Genomic DNA, 20,952 nt, shown 5'->3' with positions numbered 1-20,952 from the left:
TGCATTTTTACATAAAAAGTGAACAAATGACAAATGTTTTGACATAATGTGATGAAATGTGGTGTGTCTCTTGACAGCTCCATTCCAAGGACAATCAAATAATTGGCCCAATTTAAAAATAGGGTGGCATGATTTCCACAAGATATTCACAAGCCATTCAACTAGCAGTTTACAGTAATATCCCAGTTTGATATGGTGCTCTGCATGTCGCATTGCAGTGGGCTCCACGTATGTGCTGGCATCAAAAGTCACATGTAAAACTTTTCGACCCGGACTGGTGCTGGTGCTTGATTGGCTAAACAAGCTATTGGCTAAATCGATATTGATATTGATATAAACCGACCCCCATCATCGCCACAAACGCTGAGAAATCAAAAACCGCATGCTTCACTGATTTGTTTATTGAACGACCGATGGACCCGCCTATTATTGCCTCTGACGCACCATGTGACCACTAAAAGTTACTTTCAGGCGTCGCGCTTGTAGTGACTTATTGTAACAGATAGGCAATATCTGATAGCCGAGATTTAATATATACTCGGGCGGAAGCAACGCTTCTGCAATTCCAAAGTATTTAAACTAAAAGTACAAAAGTTGCTGTAACAATGTCCAATTTGCCTGTGCTGATCAGCCGTGAAGAGGTTTTGCGACTTCTGCATAATAATTCTGACTTAATTCCGATGCTGGAGAGTGCAATGGGAATGTTTTCTAAACGGAACAGTACAGAGATCATCCAACCACTGCGGATAACTGTCCCGCTTCAAAGATACAATGGGTAGGATCATATGGACATAATCATTTTTAGAAACGAATAATAGTACTTTATTTAACACAGGCATAGATACATAAAACTTTTTTTGTCTATTTATTCCATAGATTTCTTGGGTTAATGCCTGCATATGTAGTTCACGAAGACATTTTAGCCACTAAGATGGTATCCTTCTACCAGCGAGACCAGGACTCCCTTTTGCCTGCACATCAGGCGACTGTGTTGCTTTTTGATCCAGAACGGGGTGATGTAAAAGCTGTAAGTACTAATCACCAGGTCCACGTAAATTATAAACGCATTTGCCTACGTTATTTTACCAGATGTGTCATGATTGAAGACGTCTCAATGGAAAATAAAAATAACGTTTATAGACCGAACTGCCTTGTTATGATTCCCTCATATAATTTATGTGGCATATGCCGTGTTTGGTGACAGCACCTATATGTTCTTACATGTCATGTCACAGATGCTTTATGGTGGATATCTCTAGGTCATGGACGGGACAGCCATCACAGAAAAAAGGACAGCAGCAATTTCAGCTATTTCTACCAAAGTAAGTGTATTAGAAGTCTGTGTATCACTGTATGCTCACTGCAATAGACTTTATGCATTCATTAATTAAAAATTAGAATGCATCTGAGACACCTTTATATCTCATTATAATATATGAGCTGGCCATGTTTCACAGTTTGCATGTGATGGTTTCTTCATTGTCCAGCTGCTGATGCCACCCAAAGCAGAGGTGCTGTGCATTCTGGGCTCTGGCGGTCAGGCTGTCAGCCATTATGAGATCTTCACACAAATGTTCTTCTTCAAAGAGGTACTGGGAGCAGAGACAACATGCATCTGGTGCTCATTAACTCTTTAAATTCCTTTAGCTGAATTCTTAAAAAATATATATATTTCTCTGAATGGTGCACATACTCACTTTTAATTATTCATGAAAAGAATACAATTCATATGACATTCTCTTTTAACTTTGTGACTTTGTTCAAAGGTGAAATGTCAGCCACATAGTTAATTTGTTACTACGTAGTACATATGTTGTCAGACTCAGAAGTATATTAATTTGTAATGGCCGTCTACAGTGTTGACTAGGTGTGTACTTTGTCCCTAGATACGTGTGTGGAGTAGGAGGAGGGAGAGAGCAGAGCAGTTTGCCAGGGCTGTCCATGGCCCTGTGACAGTGTTTTCCTCTGTGAAGGAAGCTGTGGAGGGGTCTGATGTCATAATCACAGTTACTATGGCAAAAGAGCCTGTCCTGCAGGGTGAATGGGTGAAGCCAGGTGCTCATGTGGCCGGTGAGATCATCTCACGTCATATGGCATAGCAAACAGGAATACTCCGGCAACCATTCATATGCTGCCAAATATGGAACAAACAGGAAAGTTCTGAATTAGAGCCGACAATGTGATTTAGTTTCATTTTACATTTGGTATTTATATTGTATCATTCAAAATGTGAAATTCATGAACATGGTGCATCAACACATAGCCCATGGTATTCTCCTGTTGTGTCAGCGGTGGGAGCCTGCCGGCCAGACTGGAGGGAGCTGGATGATGCTCTGATGAGAGAGGCCGTGGTGTACGTGGACAGTAGAGAAGGAGCCTCTAACGAATCAGGAGATATTATTCTCTCTGGGGTACAGTACAGTCCTCTCTTCCAAATTAACCCAACCCTTGTCTAAAATCTGCCCAATTCTACCACTCATCCTTTAGCTGCTTTTATGTTTTAGAAAAGACATATTTATTTATGTCATTTGCTGGGGAGAAAAAAGTTAAATACACATCTCTGGTAAAAGTAATTGAGATTGAGCTTTTTCATGGTTAGTACTGCTGAACAGTGCTCACTCTATTTGTTACTATTATTTATAGACTGTATGCTAGCTTTAATCACTCTCCCAAAAATTATGAAGCAAGAACATTGCATCTCAAGAACATTTACCTTTGTTTAGCATGTGTGAAGGCTCATAGTATTTAGTGGGCAGCATGGTGATGCAGTGGTTAGCACTGTTGCCTCCCCAGTACTCTGTGTCCTGGCTGGCCAAATCCTCTCCGCTTGGAGTTGGCATATTTTTCCAGTATTCCTGGGGGTTTCCTTTGGGTACACTGGTTTCCACACATGCAGGTATACTCTTGCCATTACCCTTGGTCAAGGCATTGGCCTCAGAACTGGAATCATTAGGATGGGTTAAAGGTAGAGGACAAATGGCTGGGTTCACTAAAGTATAGCTTATCTTATCTGCAACTTTGCATGGTTTTGAATTACATGTGATTACTACTGAGTATGTGTTTGAAGTGTAAGTAGTATTTGTTAGAGTACTGCTTGCCATATTTCTGTTTACGGAATGATTGAATGAATGTTTCTAGGCCAGTATATTTGCAGAGTTGGGTGAAGTTATCAATGGGACTAAACCAGCCCAATGTGAGAAAACCACTGTATTCAAATCCCTTGGTAAGTTTGCTTTTAAACAAAATATAATTCATATTTAATACCGTTTTATTTAATACCATTTAAATGCATAAAAGCACTGCATGCTTTTATGCATTTAGTTGCTGCCACGGGATTGGCTGAGTAAATATTTGCATTAAGAAGCTGGTGTACCGGTATACCAAATACATTTCTCACTGGGTGTATATTGGTGTTTCACAGGATTTGATTATCCCTGATTTATATGAAATCATCTTAATCATCAATGTTACCTCATGCATATTTCAGCAATATCTGTTTAATCAAATTTCCCGTCTGATAATTGATACAGTTCCTCTAGCTCATTAGAAATCAATAAATCTGCATTTTCATGTTTATAGCAAGAATCATATAGCATTCATTGGTCCTCAAGGCTACAGTTTTCCAAATAGGGTTTAAGAAATATCTGACAGCAGTGCTTCTCCAGATAATGGCAAAACCTGCTCATGGTTTTGAGCTACTCTTTTTATACAGTGCCTTGCAAAAGTGTGATTTCCTCTATCATTGCATATTTGTCACGTTGAATGGTTTTGGATTTTTAACCAAAATGTAATATTAGACTGGAGTAAACAAAATCACATTTTAAAATGATTATTTCACTTATTTAACGAAGAAAATTACCCATATCACATATCAGTTCTAGTGTTTCACATTGCTGTGGAGGTATTTTAGCTGACTCTTCCGTGCAGAACAGCTTTAATTCAGACACATTCATAGGTTTTTGAACATGAACTGCTTGATTCAGGTCCTCCCTAACTAGGCCACTAAAACTTTAATTTTGTTACTTTTATCCCATTCAGATGTGGACTTAAATATTAACTTAATTTTGTAGTTCCTACAAAAAAAATCTACATGGGATTCATGAAACATGCGCAGACCTTCCAAGCATTTTAGGTGTATCCGAGATAAATGGCAAATGTTTGTAAATTGAATGTGCATGCCCGTTCATATTGATTTGCATTAGGAAACACCCTAGCAATCCCATAAAAAGCATGCTGCCTTCAGGGTCTCCACAAACGTATTTGTGTCTCATATGCACTGTCCCGAAAGACCCGCCATCTCCCTAAGGCATGATTAGCCAAGTAATTCAAATGCAACCAACATCACTGCTAAGTATAGTGTTTGGCTGCACGCTTGTGGTCTACATCAATCACCATAAATCACTTTTATCAATAAACAAAATTAATTACACACAGTCCCAATATGATTATTACCATGATGTAAATCTCAGACGAAAAGTGTGTGAGGAAAAAAGCATTGTCATAAAAAGAAATAATAAAAATGAGTTTTGTAAAAACAATTTTTACTAAAAGTAAAACGACCACACCTGCTTTTAAAACTAAATAAATCTACACTGAAATTGAAATCAAACGCTTGTGAAAAATGTGATGTCATTCAAATAGCAAGGTAACACGGTCCAAAGTTCCAGAGCCATATACTTTGGAACCCTTGATGAGATATAAAACAAAGTTTCCACATCATTTTCTTTGATCATGGCACAGTGTGCTTGTAGAAACTTGGTGGTGACTACTTCACTCTGATGGCAAGGTCCAATATGTAAGCTTTAGATTCAACCGGATTGCTGCCTGCAATCACGCCTGGCTATGTTCAATCAGCTGAATCTAATTATCAATTCAATATGGTTAATTGGTTGATTAACTAAGGGGCCAATTACTTTTTTACATGGGTGATTAACTTTTTAAAACTAAATAAATGAACTTATAATTCAGAAAAATGTATTTTTTGTTTATGCAGTTTGTCTAATATTACATTTTGTCTAAATATTGAAACCATACAGTGTAACGACATATGCAATCATACAGGAAATCAGGAAGGAGGGGCAAATACTTTTTCATGGCATTGTACTTATTGAAACAATAACCCAAAATCAATATGTTTTTATTGTATGTGGTAAGCAGGAGTGAATTGCTAGGCCTTTAAAATGAAAACTATTGTATACACTCTGTTTCCAAGTATCTTTCCATTGCTGTTTTGTAAAAGGGATGGGAATTCAGGATGCAGTATCTGCAAAGATTGTGTTTGACCAGTGGAAGAGCCAACAGTGAAGGACTCCTTTCAAGGTCCCACAAAGGGTTTTTCTGCAACGACATCAACTATAACACTGAGATTTACAAGACTGTGCTGTGACCAGCCTATGCCTGTCTGCTAAACGCCAACTAATCTATTAGCAGCATTCCGCATATCAACAAATTAATCTTGAAATTAAAACGCAATAAAATATTTTAAAGCCCAATGTTTATTTACTATTTCATACACAAAATACTGTATCATTTCTGATTCATGATCTCTTTTGTCATGATCTTTATATGATTATTTTGGTAAGGGCGTGTGTGCCATCTACTATCACTATTATAAAAAGCTTTGATTGTTTCTAGTTGCATACGGTATCAGTGAATATTAATGTGAAATGTAGCATTACATGGACTGAAATGAAACGCATTGAGCATGTAATTTGTAATAAATTCTACTTCTTAACAGCCATTGTTAAAAGCAGCAATTATATATGTGCTTTGATTATTTACAAATTAACATTGTAACCACAGCTGGCTAGCTGCCATAGCATGTGTAGTTTATATGCAACGAGTAAGGGCTCACTTAAGCTGTACCAAGTATTTGCATATGGGCTGCAGGTTATGTAACAGCCGGCGCTCAAGACCAGTTCCTCAAGTCTCATGATCTGTATGCTGCCATTTCTTTGAGTTCATAAATTAGCACAATTGGTCAAATCCAAGATCTGTCTCATTTGTCCTGACTGAAAGTACTTTTTTAAACATTTCACCAAGCATCAGCAATATTCTCACAAGCCCAGTATGCAATCTTATTTGTTGTTGGACTGTAAAAATGACTTGTAGACTACCCAAAATTTTACAGGCCTGTCAGAGGGTAGTACCTTTTACAGTACCAGTGGGGAAGTCATCCTTCTCCATTCTCCACTTCCTGAACAGCTTCCTCCCCAAAAGCCATGAGGCATGACCATCCTCTATCCTCATGACTGTTTTCAACAGAAACAGCAGCTGATGCTTCAGACGTTCTATGACTACACTGGAACCAAAAGTATACCAATGTTTGTCAGAATTAGATGATGCAAGAGGCACTTGACTCAACATTCTCCTCTGGCTGGGGAGGTGTAATTTATTATAATAGTACTCTGAAATAGAAAAGTTGCAATTTTCATTTACATTCTTTCACCTGCTTAAAAGTGCAAAGACCTCTCCTTGCAGGACTGTTCACTGATGCATGGTTTGTGCCATGGTGAGTAACACTTGCAATTCCTTTGTTCCACAATAAAAAGGTTGGTCTACTTTCTGCCATGATGAGTATATTGGAAATTGAATGGAGACATTTTCTATAGCTGCTATGCTCCCTTTTGCATGAAGTGTTGACAATGCAGGCACAAAAAGATAAGTTTAATGAATTTAATCATTTCTAACATTGATGCAGATTCATACTGTACAGTCAGTGGACAACTGTGAAACCAAGTTCTATTTTAACCAATCAAAACCCTTTTGTGATAATCCTGGATATTATTGCTGGAATGCAGAGGACACATTCTATGAGGTTCTTCTGACATTTTAATTGTCAAACAAACATCTACACTTATTCCTCTTCCATGACCAATACCAAACACAAACTATGTATTCAGACAATTTCATGAGTTTTAATTGCATTTATTGGCTTTTTAAATTCAGCAAAGGTTACTATACATTTCATTATGTGGGAAAATAAAATCCACCATTGCCTGAAAAAAAAAAAAGAGCTCCTTATAATCAAGACTGTTTAAACGGTCATATTTCAACACAGCTAAATGAGTAAAGGTGTGATTAAGTTTCAATCCTGCACATTTTGATCATGTTCAAAAGTTGAAAAAAATGAACATTGCAATTCTAAAATTTACCAGTCAGCTACTTAAGTACAATATTGCATAATATCTGCATAAAACTATAGGATTAAGGTAATGTTAACAGTTATAACTTCAAGAGGTAATGAACAATACATTGTTGAGTGTTAGTTTAAAAATACAGTAATGTATAACTTGATGAAAAATAAACAGCCAATTCACATAAAATAAACAGTGATTTGTAGTTACCAACATGGCTAAAGCAGCCACAATTTGCTTTAACTTTTTAATGCTCACATTTGATTGCTTAGTCTCAAAACACAAATTACTCTGATTGGAACTGTTCTATTCATAAAATATGGGAAGACGGGAATGGTGAAATTAGTGGATTATGTAAAATGCCCAAAGACAGCATGGTGCAGCAATCCTGAACGTGAAGCTAAAAGCCTGGGTTACACAATGATGGCTCTTTAGACAATACTTATAAAAATGTCTTCAGTAATATACATAAATGCTCCCTCTGTTAGATTCTTTCATAGATTGGTTAAATGGAGGGGTCAATACAATGTGGGCGGATAACCAAGAACCACCCTCCTTTTCCGTTGAGTGGCAGATCATGACAGACACACCAGCTCCAGTGTAAGGCTGAACCACTTCAGCCTCCTCTCTGAAATGCTGTATGATCTCTCAAAAAGAGGAGGATGAAATCTGGACTGCTAATGTCTGTTACGCAGGCTAGCTAGGTTGTTGTTAGCATTCCTAGTTAAAATGTAGCTTGTGGAGTGGCATTCCTGTTTGACCACCTCTTGCATTGGTAATGCATTTCAGAGTTAATCCGTCTCACTCCGATTAAGATTCCTCCAAATCTCCCCCCCCCTTGTTCAACATGGCTATAGTGTACACTGATCCTTCAAAGCTTTGCTGCTACTGCAACATCTGTAAAGGTTGAGTAATTTTATACGTTTTATCAACACAACCGTTTCCTTTAAGATGTCAATTTCCATTTCTGCGCTATATAGATGTAAACCTCATGAACAAAAATAAAAATGCATTTAGTGTCCGAAGATTTACAATGATCTTTGTAATGTGGAGTTCGTATTTTGGCAACACCTCAATTCGATACAATTGAAGACTGTAAACAAACACAAAATGGGTTCTCAAGAGGAGTGGAAAGAGAAGGAAACAGAAAGGACATGCATGGATCACCGATTCAGAAAAGTAAAAAAACAAAAGTACAAATCAGAAGGCAGCAGGAATTCTTTAGTCTTGCGAGTAGGGCAAAGGGTCGGGATATCTTTTCCTTCTTCCTAGAGCTAACAGTATGATTTCACTCGTATGATAAAATCAATTGTAAGTAGTGCTAATTACAATACATGAGAGAAAATGGCATATCTGAATGTACATGCTTTGTGGCATTTCCTCTCCTTCACCCCAGCAGGTGAGCTCAGATTGCAGATTCTTCCCCGTAGTGCGGCAGGCTTACAGTAACAGACACTTCCTCTTCCTCTTCTTGACGGGCGGCGGGCACAGTACCGCCCGGATGGCCTCATCGAACACCGTCTTAAGGCCGCGCTGCGTCAGGGCTGAGCACTCCAGGTACTTCCCTGCTCCTGTGGAGCAGACAGGACACGGGACAAGTCCCCTGTGAGGATGAGCCGCTGCCAGCTCACTCAAACCGTACGAGCTTAGAGAGATACAGTAAGTCACAGCGCAGGAGGGAGTTTACTTTTTATGGCATAGTAACTAGTGTTTTATTCTACAGCTTTTTTAATCAACTACCCTCCGGATACTGCAGTACAAAATTAGATTCACAAACCAATCTCCTTAGCCATGGCCAAGCCCTGGGGGTAGGTGATGGGGGTCAGCTTCTTCTCTTTCAGCTTCTCAATCGTGTCCTTGTCATCTCTCAGATCCAGCTTGGTGCCCACAAGGATGATGGGGGTGTTGGGGCAATGGTGTCTGACCTCTGGGTACCACTGCAGAGTGAAGAGACTGATGTCAGACACCTTTATCCTGGGTTCACGCTTAGCACACACTAGTGACCGGCTCAAGATGAAGGTTTTCAACAGATCACGGAGCATTTTTGGGAAAAAGTGAATTTCCTGGTAAAGGCGCACACAATGATCCATAGATACTTCACTGCTGTTGATTAAATTCAAGGCCAAGACACAGGTGTTTCCTTGCTTGGGAAATAATGTTGATACACTGTATATACACACGTCATTTCTGCTGGCTCAAAGCAAATGTTTAACCAAAACGTAGTGTAGCCGCAAGGAAACAGTGGAGCGAAGTGGAATATCACTCTTAGCAGCAGGCCAGCAGACAACAGCCCCAAACATCTGCTTGGCAGTCAGTAAGGAAAGGAAAGATTATATAAACAGTTCTCACCTTGGCACGGACGTTTTCAAATGAGGCAGGGCTCACAAGGGAGAAGCAGATCAAGAACACGTCCTAGTGATAAGAGAATCCATGCATCACAAACAACGCCTCAAATGCAAATGATGATAAATCAGGTCAATCGGTTTGTCTCAAAATATCCATTGCAGCAACAATTCAAAAAGAGTGTGGAAAAAGAACTGAACATTATAATATCCTTGATGTTTACAAAAATATTTTAATTGATATTTATCACATAAAAATGACCAGTCCAGTATATTGTAAGATACACACATTTGCAAGCTTCATTTTGAATTAAGCAGAAAGCATTTCTTAGCTGAACTGAAGAAACCAAACCCCTTCACTATCGTTTGAATAAAGCAACAGATCTCCAAAAATGATGATCTGCGAAATGGTTTTGAAGCAAATGTACCTACATTTGCAGAATCTGAGGAGCACTGTCACCCAAACGACCCATTGAATGCACTTGTTTATATATTAGGAATTGCTTGGAACATCGTACATCCATTCATCGTACAATAATGCTGACCTAAACAGTAAACACTCTCACTTCACTTACTGGATAATGGAACAGTATAGGGTTTGTAATGGTGGACTCAGACAAACAGGCAAACCTTTCACTTATTTAGACACTTAGTGAGTTAGATATTTGGCTCCAAGGCCACAGAGCTTCACTGTCTATGACAGAGACAAAAAAGCATTATAGAAAATGGCGTAGAATCATCCATATACACAAAATCAACACTGGCAAACAATTGTTAGAGGGTAGCCTTCTTCCCTCTCACAAGCAATGAACTACTGCACAACTCACTGCACAATGGCATTAATACAGAGGAGATGAGTTTGTTGAGCATCCTGTATCCTGAATTTTGCGAAAGGCACATCCCATAACACAGTTATGGGCTACAGTGGACAGTCTTGTTTTGAATGCACATTTGCCTCTAGATTTCCATGTCACATTCACAGGAAGTGCAAGAGAGATATGTGAGGCTTTCAACACTTGACAGGTGGTCTCCAACTATACTGTTACGATAATTCTCACTTGGAAACAGACTTATAGTCACCTACAGTACAGAGAGAATAAGAGTATTACGCATTTCTGAGAAAGGTCATTACCAACACTCGAAATGTGGTATAATAATTTATTGGCAATATTACAGTGCCATTATTTTTCTTTACATGACAAAAAATAAGTTCACAGACTGCAATCTTATCTGGACAGAATTATTTCATAAATAATAAATGTAGGCTGTTCCTCTTTCTGTCTGCCCTAATTCTTGGCAATGGATTACTCATATACCCAATACTTGGCAATCAAGCAAGAGCAGAGCAAGAAAAGCTATTATCATTATTGTGACACACCCTCATGAATCATGCCCTTGTAGAGTATGCAGAAATGGCATGACATATTCTCTCCAGAAATATCACACCGCTTACCATCTGATTGTGCAAAGAGAAATGCATTTTTGGAGTATGAAAATGAAACTCCAGTCTAAAGACAGCCTAAAAGACTCAGTGCTCAGAGCCTCAGTGCCGGAGCTTACCGTCTGTGGGTAGGAGAGTGGACGCAGTCGGTCGTAGTCTTCCTGCCCAGCGGTATCCCAGAGCCCCAGGTTCACTGGCTTCCCATCCACCATCACATTGGCAGAGTAGTTGTCGAACCTGGGAGGAGCCGGAATGTTCAGTTACACGATACACAACAAGATATCTAGGTATTTCATGAAAAAGAAGCACTAGGAAACTTGAGAACTAATTTGAGAATGGGATTGAGTGGAAAACAGTCAAAGTAATAGATGAAGTGTTAAATTGTCCATTCATAATGCCGTGCTTCTGAGAGTCAGGTTTGTGACTTACACTGTGGGAATGTACTCCCCTGGGAAAGCATTCGTGGTGTAGCTGATCAGCAGGCATGTTTTACCCACAGCCCTGGAAGAGAGGAAATAAACCCTTTCAAAGTCATTTTCACAAACCCCCACCACTTATCACTGAAATCCATTAAGTACAGGCCCTTTTAAGAGAAGGCACTTCAAGGTTCTCAATGGGTTGTTTATTTCTGGTTTCTGTTTCTTGCTGGCCGGCTCTAATGTCTAGATAGCTACATAACTGCGTAATCAGATATGACGAGTAACAATGAACGGTAAAATACCCCTTCACGTTTTGTTTTGTTTCATGGTCGCTAGTTAAACAGAAATATCTATAATGTTACATTATGTTCTAAAATGCACATTTTCAATGTCCTAAGTTAGTCCTTAGCCTAAGTTAGTGCATGCTGTTGTGTGCTCATCATGAGAACTTGCCTGGTCTGCTCTGAAATAATTACTATTTTGGAACCTTGATACAGTAAATCCTCAAATTGTGTCCGGGATTCTATTTGAAGCCGGGCCTCGGATAATAGCCGGGGGCGTGGCCAATTCGGACAAATAAAGGCCGGCTCCCAAATACAAGCTGGGGTAATATTGCCTACCAGTAGGGCTATCAGTCCATGAGCACTAGAAGACATTGTTTCGATTTAACTCAATTAAATAAAAGAGCTCTTCTTAATATTTTATATTGTTGGTTGGTTTAATACTGTTACCAATGAAAAGTCGTTGTCCTATACCATGGGTCTCCAACACGTTGCTCTCAAGCTACCAGTCGCTTGCCGCCCCATTCTAAGTAGCTTGCCAAAGGCTGAAGCAGTATACATTTAAACACAATTGTTGCCGCGAGGCATTCCAGCCTACAAATTTAATAAAAAGTAAATCAGGCAAAATTAAAAATTAACTCAATTTAGGCTACTTGGCTACGCAATAAGGTTTCCATGTATTTACAGCACAGCGAACGTTCAATGAATTAATGAAAGCGGCTGCCTTGGCTCGCAATAAACAGACGGGTGGAAATCCCGACACTTTCGACTACATAAAACTTAACAGTGAACCATCAAATACCCCCCAGATTTCAGTGCCCATCAGTCCCAACATTTAGCAATAGAATCAAACAGTCCAAAAGTAAATTAAATCCCAAACCAAAGCGAAAATCTTTTGATAGCCTACCGGGATGCTGCTCCAAACGAAACGCATGTCTCACAATAAAACGCACTTTAGGAAAAAAAAGATCCTTAACTTGCTGTTATCTACGCTAATTTGTTATTGTTCATGAAGGCATGTCTGGCAAGTTGTTATTTTATGGATTCTGGACTTGCATGCGATTTATTGTGTTTGAGAATATTTGCAATAAACTAAGTCTGTTAAGACTGACACTATGACTTACCAAATGGTGTTTCCTGATTAGCCTACACTAATTAATTTCTGAACGGTTACAGGAAGTGTTGAACAGTGTTGGCCCACTTCAAGTGTAGCCTTTTACTTTATTTCTAAGAATAAAATTCTACAACAGAAGCCAAATAAGAAATAAAGTCCTGCCTCGAATACAAGCCTGCCCCAAATAAAGGCCTGTGTTTTGTGCAGCCTAAGTAAATAAAAGACCCCGGACACAATTTGAGGATTTACGGTATGTCTATTTCAAATGGTAAATATTGGTAAATTTTGTTTTTAATAACACAATGGCAATTTGGGACACTACAAAAGCTCTTGTCCCAACACTCAGGCATTGTTCTTTTAAAAGACAGCGGGGCTTTCCAGTAAGCAGAAGTGAAGCTACCTACCAGCAGGAACTGTGAAAAGGGCCCACTATTTAACATCTATGAAAACCGGGAACTCTTAAGTAAAAACAAATTACAACAGCAGGCTACCAGTTCACGGATAATTGAACATAGCATTGTAAATACTTGTATGTTAAAACAATAACAATGATGAAGTCTGTGCATAAAATTGTCTCTTTGAAGGGTCAAATTATTCTTCCTCAAGATGGATTAAAAACCAGTTTACTCATTTGAAAACCTATAACCTAACAAAGACAGAAAAATTCTGATATACAGTTGTTTTCTTGGAATACAGTACTCGTACTCTGGTGCCATACATGTTCCAGAGTCAAACACGAACATGCGCCATTGAGTAGCTTCCAGAAGAATCTATGGAACCAGTAAGCGGAAGGGGTCTCCAGTTCTTATTTATCTTGATGAGGGCAGCTCATCACAAACAGGACCCTTGCCGATAGATGAGGTGCCTGTGCAATTTGCCACACAAGCATAGCCCACACACCCAACTGTATCTCTGCATGTTTTCTTACCGAATTCTTTATCACACTTATATTAATAATGTTTTAGTAGCCTAGTCCAAGTTCCTGCACATTAAACAATGCAATTATTCTTAAACTCTAGATCACTTCCTGCTGGGTATAGACATGTCCTTGACAAAGGTAAGCGCATAGATAAGTGACATAATACAGTACTATATTATGAAACAAAGCACAGACACTTCTCGTGTATGCTTTATGACAGAACTGAGATAAGTAATCATGGGAAAGGGAGGGAAACTCCAATGCCCAACATCCAGGATCACATAATGATGTCATGCTGAGACAGCCTTTCCTTGATGTGTGGAAGAAAAGAAAAAAAAAAAACACGACAAAAAACAAGTGCAATACAGGGACTTATTTCATACTGGGTCAACATACAGTGAGGAGGCCGTGTAGTATAGCTTACGGAACCACAGTTTCAACATCAAAAACTGCAAAGAACAATTTTCAGTCACTAAACTACTATCCTGATGGACACTGGCACAAAGTACGCAAGCAGGGCAGCACAGTCCCCAACACTGACCCATATTTATGCTGTATGAACTGATAAGATTCAGCATGCTTGTTGCTCATGATAAGGCATGTAAAATCTAAGTCCAGTTGAATAAGACACTTGCAAACTACGAGCAAAAACATATTAACCGTTGCTATACTTGTGTTGTCTGTGCACTGTTAAAATACTATATTTGACCTCCAGTACAATACAAATACTCACAAGTACCTTAAATAATCATGCACACCCATAATCAAAATGTTTATATTCTGATTTTCCATATCAAGCAAAATATTAATGAAATAAATAGAAGGCACATTAACAGACTGTATTGAAACATCCACAACATGTCCAATGTTCCATGCCTCCCAGAAGGCTTTGTAAATGACATGTCCTTGACTTCTTTGTGACATGCCCTGGTTTGTTGAAAATGCTGGCAGGGAAGTGATCAAAGAACTTCTATAAGTCACCAACACATCACTGTAAACCAATAAAAACTTAATTAAGAGATGGCACAGATGGACAGCCTAATTAACCAGAGATTAACTATCATCCAGTCAATAAAAATGTGGAAGGACAGTATCCAGCCAGGTTGAGAAAATGCAACATAATGCACCTAGCCTTGTTACACACATGTAGATGTAATGTAAATTGAATGATGCAAATGTATTCTTCTAGAAACACAGCAAGAATGATATGCCTTTCTGGAGGCCCAGGCGGCATTGTTGAGACAACCAAGATTGAGCCACGGCCAAACTAACAGGAAAATAAAAAGCACAATATATATAGAGATAAATAAAAATGTAAAAGGCACTGCTCAAAACCAAGCAGAATTAATATTATGGACACTCATTTTCACAATGTCAATTTACTGTATGGAAGCTCAGAGAGAAAACTGAACACCAAATGAGGTGACACCTCTGATACAAAGCAGCCCAGCCAACGACTGAATCACTGGCTTCTTACCAGGGTGTGTACTTGCGGACTGGTTAAAGAGGTAGCTGAAGGAGGTGAGTCATCCTGCACGGTCATACTGGATAGATGGGCTGACTGAAATCACTTAAGTACTGATAAAAAAGACAAGATTCCTAATGTGCAGGGGAACACACCAACAACTCTCTCGGTTTTAAGATTATGCGAGTGAAGTAGTGCACCCAGCTTGAGCAAAGAACACCAAAAATGTTTAAGCTCTGTTCACAGAAATGCAAGTCACATTTAGAGTAGCATTTAGATCATTGCGTGTGAAATAAATTCCAGCTATCGAACACTCGATTTATATCAGGAGGGCTAAGCTCAGGGCCCGAGGGCAGTTTTAAGGTTAATACACAAACACAAGAAAACAATGCTTGCCTTCATCACCCACAGCACTTGGGAAGAACTGGAGGTATGGCCACATGGCAGTCATTACAGCAAGAGCATTTATGTAACCTGAACCATGAACTAGCCATGATGATGAGTGTCTGTTTATGAGTCACTAGCCTGGCCCCACTCACTCTGACAACAGAGCTGACGCCTCCGTCTGTAAATGACCTGGGTCACTGCACCACAGGAACGGGCATCCCAGGTGAGAGAGAGCTTCTGACATTATTAGGGTTACTAGGGTTCCCTCACCAGTGCAACCAGCACCTGAGTTTGGCTGGGGCCAAGCTGCAGTAAAAGGCAGCCCTAGTGATAATTTTGCAGCAGGAAGCCTGGATCAAAAATCCTACATCTTTGGTGACAAGTTTACTGTAGGCATTTCAGAATCAGATTACCTCTGATCTTTGACTAAACCATGATTAGCAAAGGCACTTGGCCAAAAGTGCGATTCAGTCTGTAATTACTGGAAATCATGCCTCGTCACATAGTCTTTGGTGACTGGATGAGCTGGAAGGGTCAAAACAACAAAGAACGGCTTTTCACTCGATACCTTCTTATCAAAACAGAATTCATAGTGAAGAACAAGATCACTTCAACCTATTAAACATAATTCATAAAGGAATTGTAATTGTATTCATTATTCACCTTACTAGTGAAGTGGCAGTGTTATGTTTTGTGTTTCCAACCCAAACAGGCAGGTTGAATTCCCATCTGGGTTACCTCCATTGAGAATGAGTGTCAAATTCAACTGCTCAAGCAAATATTCAGTTTCACAAACACCACTGGCAAGTAAAAGTTTAGGTTGGTCTGACTATTCATTAGCTGGCCGTGGGGCATTACTGGTAAATAAATCAATTATAAAGTGTAATCTGTTCATTCCCTATCAATTAATCTGACTTGACCAAACATGGTGGTCAAGCAAACCTAAACAAAGTGTGAAATGATATTAGATGTCATGCTTCTCAGCTGAAGCAGAAATTCCATAGATTGTCACTTTCCCAGAAGTCCCAGTGGAGCTGTTCTCTTGGGGATTGAGTGACAAGACAAACAGCCTGCGGTTGGGGAGAAGAGATGACTACTCAAACACAACTGCTGTACTTACACACTGTTTAACGGACTACAATGAAAATAAGAGAGCTGAAAAACTGCTCCTCATGCCTTTTCTGACATGGAAGGGAAGCCCATCACTTCTTCCACACTACTGTGAAGTAGCACATTCAAAATCAGAAAGACTGGCAAAAGACACAACCAAATGGTGGAGATTAGATGGACCAGAGCCCCATTGGCTGCTATTAATAGATGTATTCCAGGCACATTCCAAGAGAGCTTTCCCCCACTCAACTCCCGTCCACCCAACAATAAACTAACACAGGGAATGTCATGATCCCTGTAAAGATGGACTGAGCAAACTGGAATAGGGACTATTGTTTTCTAACTTCAACACTGAAAAAAAGTAACAAGATATAATTTTATGGATATAATTATTTTGGATTCTCAATTATCAGGCTAGGTCTATCAGAATTCACTTCCGCAACACACCTCACTGGGGCTACAGCATAAAATGTCCCTTTGAACTCAACACGACAGAAGGATTTACTACTCTGACTCTTAAGCAATACAACTCTTAAGATACTGCAAAAGCACTGGTTACAAAAGGAGGGCAAACACCCTCATAACCAGCACCGTTCTGCATTTCGATTGAGATACGCGATAATACTGCTGACAGTTAAAATGTGATTTGTAAAGCCATGTCTATGCATTCAGAGACAGCCATCACACAACTATACTGCACAGCAGTTTGATGTGTAACATGTACTGATTACCTACAGAGATATGGGCATTGATGTGAAAATCAAACTGTATGGTTTTTTAAAAGCAATGCAACATCACATTATTCTGTGATTTGTTACTTTATTCTTCTTCAGTTATATCAACAACAGGAATATCAAAAGCTTTACCAGAGGTACTTAGAAAGAAAACCATGTTGCACAAAACAAAACAGTCAATTAAATCCAAATGGCCTTCCAGTATATGTTATTGTTCAGTTGCTGTCTATTGCAGCCACAGTCAAAAGGTATCCAAGCAATAAACGTCCTTGTTAATTTCCCTTGTAATTAATATCACCACGTTTATGTTGGCTCAGATACACACAAAATTAATGTGATTTGTCCACATACAAACGTACCGCGTTGCCGCCTGGGGACCTGAGCGGTATATCACAAAGCAGGTTTATTACCGAGTTAGCTGGAACCGCTGTTTTCACTTCAGTCCATGTTCCAGTTTTGGAAGGGTATCCAGCTAACTCAGTAATCCTACTTCGTGATATACCCCCCTCCAATTGTATTTTCCAATCCAACAATAAAAACAGATTACTAAATTTGCGCAGAAAATAATTTGTCAATTATTGTTTAGCATCAAATTAGCAGTAGTGGGTACTTCATTGCAAAGACAATTCTACAAACAAGAATGGGCAGCCATTAATGCCTAGCCTTCATTCTGTCAGATCTACGCCTGTAATGTATGCCTTTCAGTACGTTAATAACATGCAATTAAGTTCTCTTCTACTATTCGCACGCACCAAACCATTCTCCACTAAATTAGTCTTGCAACGTTACTGACAGGCAACTAGTGCAAAAAAGGCAGATTAGTGACCAATTAAAAACTTGACCACTCACAATTGTAATTCACAGGTAAAGGAAATGTGGTTTAAGTCAATGATGTGAGCAGACTAGCTAACGCTGGATATGCGTGAGAAAATAGCTAAATTGCTGCGCTTTTTTGTTGAGGGTGGCCCCTTTCACAAATTCCTGAAAAGCGTAATTGTTAGTCCAGTGTTATCGAATCTAACGTTAGTAGGTTGGAAAACGTTACTCGTGTACGTCTGCATGTACACACCTCTTTGGCCTAGCATTTTCAAAAATATTTTGTTTTTAATGTTTATGTTCTGTCCTGTGTGTATATGTAATATAATGTATATTGGTATGTATACATTCTTTACGGCACTTTGATGCAACTATTGTCGTTTTAAATGTGCATTGTAAATAAAATGTACTTAACTGTTAATTACTAGGCAAACACAGCAAATTTAGCCTAGAATGATAGAATGCTTGTCGGGCATGAGGTGCCTATACAGTCAGTAACTTTGGTTTTCGCCTACCCAGCTAACTTAGTTAGTATAATATGATGGGCATCTAATTTAGTAAACTGAAATTACATTAGTGAGCGACACACGTCCACCAGTAGCTTGAGATCTTTCGAACATTTCGGCTCATTAAGAGACAACAGCAATGATTTATGTTAGTTAGCAAGCTGTTTAAAGAGTAGTTAGACCTGATTCACACCAACATCTTATCACAGTCACTGCAATATGGCATACTGTCATTGTGGAAAGCCATTCAACTCAGAAGTTAGTAATATTTTCTGGGAGAAGAAATATTGCTTCTTTGCAAATAATAAACAGAGCTTCGCAAACTTAGCTAGCATGCTATCTGATAAACTAGGCTACAAAAAACTAAAATTATAGCTGTAACAAGCTAGATCTATTAACGTAACTGTGCATGGATATATGATAACATCCTACTGTTAGCGAGTTAAATGAATGAATTCGCTAACGTTAGCTAGCTAACTAGTTAATCAGTTAACGTTAGCCAACAGGCTGACCAAGCGACTTTGGTAGGGTTACGGCAACTTGGAAAGGATAGCTTATCCATGGCCTAACGTTAGATAGGCAACGTTAGCTAATGTAGCTAGCTAGCTATATGGGAAAGTCAAGAATGTGCGCACAGGATCTTAACTTGGCAATCGTTAGCTTGTTAATTTAGCTAGAAGAAGAATACTCCAGCGTTTCTACCTCTTCGTCAACAACCACACAATCGAAATAGACATTTTATAAACAACACTATTCGCATTATTGTAGCCATATAGCTGGCACTATCGGGCTATGTATTATGGACTTACCCGTCTCCCACAACAACACACTTTATGGCCTGCATCGATCCGTAACTCCTTGCCGCTCCTCTTAGGTACTAATGCTAACTTGCTAATAATGTATGGTAGGCTATCTAGCGAACAAGCTAGCTACAGAACTATCAAACTAGACTACTCTTTGTTGTGCGAATTGTTAGCTAACGTTATTCTCCAAAACAGAAAGAAAAATAAGTAACGCTCTCTATCAAGAGCATTCAAATCCGCTTAAACTGTCTTTCGAGATGTCCTAAATTAATATCCCCACGCTGAATTCAGTTTAGTGTTTCACTGGAAACTCCAGAACTTATGAAGCAAACAGCCACCACCCAAAAACTCTGATGCGAAGCTTTAAAGAAAGCCCACACTATGCGAGACAACGGAAGCTGTAACTCCTTGTTCCCGACGAGTCATTTCCGGCCTCTCCTGCTCCTGAGGATGTAGGGAGCTAACATGGGCGCGCACGCCCACGCGCTCCTCTGTGGCGTGTGTTGTTGATTTTCAGATTGATCAACTTGGTATAATTAGGGCATGGTGTACGGCTAGCTGCATTTATCGACAACAGAGCAGTGTTGACCTTTCTGCAAACAAACGGTAATATCAAATTATATTTTAGTTATATTATGCAACACCTATATGAAAATGCAAAACGTTTTTTACCAGTCCTAATAATGACAATGCAATGGATATTTGAAATGCCTTTTTGAAGTTGATGACGATTTTTCTGTCACAATTAATCAAACTTATAAGGCGGTAGTTGGAGCAGAGGGTTAGATCCTTATTAGGTTTGAACTTTGAACATAACTGAGATGAGAGTGGTATTCATGTGTGATGGAATGGTTGTGGATTTCTTTATTTCAGTGGTCATTGCCGATTTGGGTGATTGGGAGAGTTGGGGTCTTAAAAAATGTTTTAAAGTTTGATTAACATTTTTTGGTCTTTCTTCTTCCTGTGAGTTGAGTTATTCAGTTTGGAGAGTCATAATTGTACTTTTCCATTTTGTTCATCTGATCTCTTTTTTTCTCAATACATTTGTTTACATTACATATTTTTAGTTATATCTTGGAATATAAACACCTTCAGCCATTTACATTTGTATATATTATTTGACTAATAATTGAGGATCTATTCTCTGCATTATTTCATATCAAGGCCTGTCAGATTGGGTGATGCCATTTGGAAGAGCTTCTTTAGCAGGACATTTCTGCCACGCTAAAGAGACTGGTCCTTCTGAGATATTAATGTTATGATGTTACAGTAGAGTGGGAAACCAGAGATCAGTTCATAATGCTTAAAAGTATGTTCATTGCCTCTTTGATAGAAATCCATGCTTGACCCAACAAAATATTATGAATTTACAGTTTTATATTTTATACTGTGTAAATGATTGTTACCCAGTCATATTCATAGACACCTCACAGATCAGAAGAATCACTGTTGAACCATGATAAAAACCCTGCTGGTTAA

The 20,952-nt window shown here is 39.0% G+C and overlaps 2 protein-coding genes across 2 annotated transcripts; one reads left to right on the top strand and one right to left on the bottom strand.

Moving 5' to 3' along the window:
* Window positions 1-479: 479 nt before the first annotated feature.
* Window positions 480-5,736, top strand: crym (crystallin, mu). Its single transcript, XM_061232576.1, has 8 exons — window positions 480-775; window positions 877-1,027; window positions 1,260-1,322; window positions 1,488-1,589; window positions 1,887-2,070; window positions 2,290-2,411; window positions 3,139-3,223; window positions 5,240-5,736. The coding sequence occupies exons 1-8, from the start codon at window positions 606-608 to the stop codon at window positions 5,302-5,304; spliced, it is 942 nt and encodes a 313-aa protein (XP_061088560.1). The 5' UTR covers window positions 480-605; the 3' UTR covers window positions 5,305-5,736.
* Window positions 5,737-6,906: 1,170 nt separating this feature from the next.
* LOC133117566 (ras-related C3 botulinum toxin substrate 1) lies at window positions 6,907-19,904 on the bottom strand. Its single transcript, XM_061227312.1, has 6 exons — window positions 19,480-19,904; window positions 11,349-11,420; window positions 11,039-11,156; window positions 9,486-9,548; window positions 8,914-9,073; window positions 6,907-8,707 (listed from the first exon to the last, which is right to left on the bottom strand). Exons 1-6 carry the CDS (start codon window positions 19,512-19,514, stop codon window positions 8,577-8,579), a joined length of 579 nt encoding a protein of 192 aa, XP_061083296.1. The 5' UTR covers window positions 19,515-19,904; the 3' UTR covers window positions 6,907-8,576.
* Between the last annotated feature and the right edge of the window lie 1,048 nt (window positions 19,905-20,952).

The sequence above is a fragment of the Conger conger genome, chromosome 2 (assembly GCF_963514075.1).
Source record: "Conger conger chromosome 2, fConCon1.1, whole genome shotgun sequence".
NCBI classification, from domain to species: Eukaryota; Metazoa; Chordata; class Actinopteri; order Anguilliformes; family Congridae; genus Conger; species Conger conger.
This window is presented reverse-complemented; position numbering and strand designations above follow the sequence as displayed.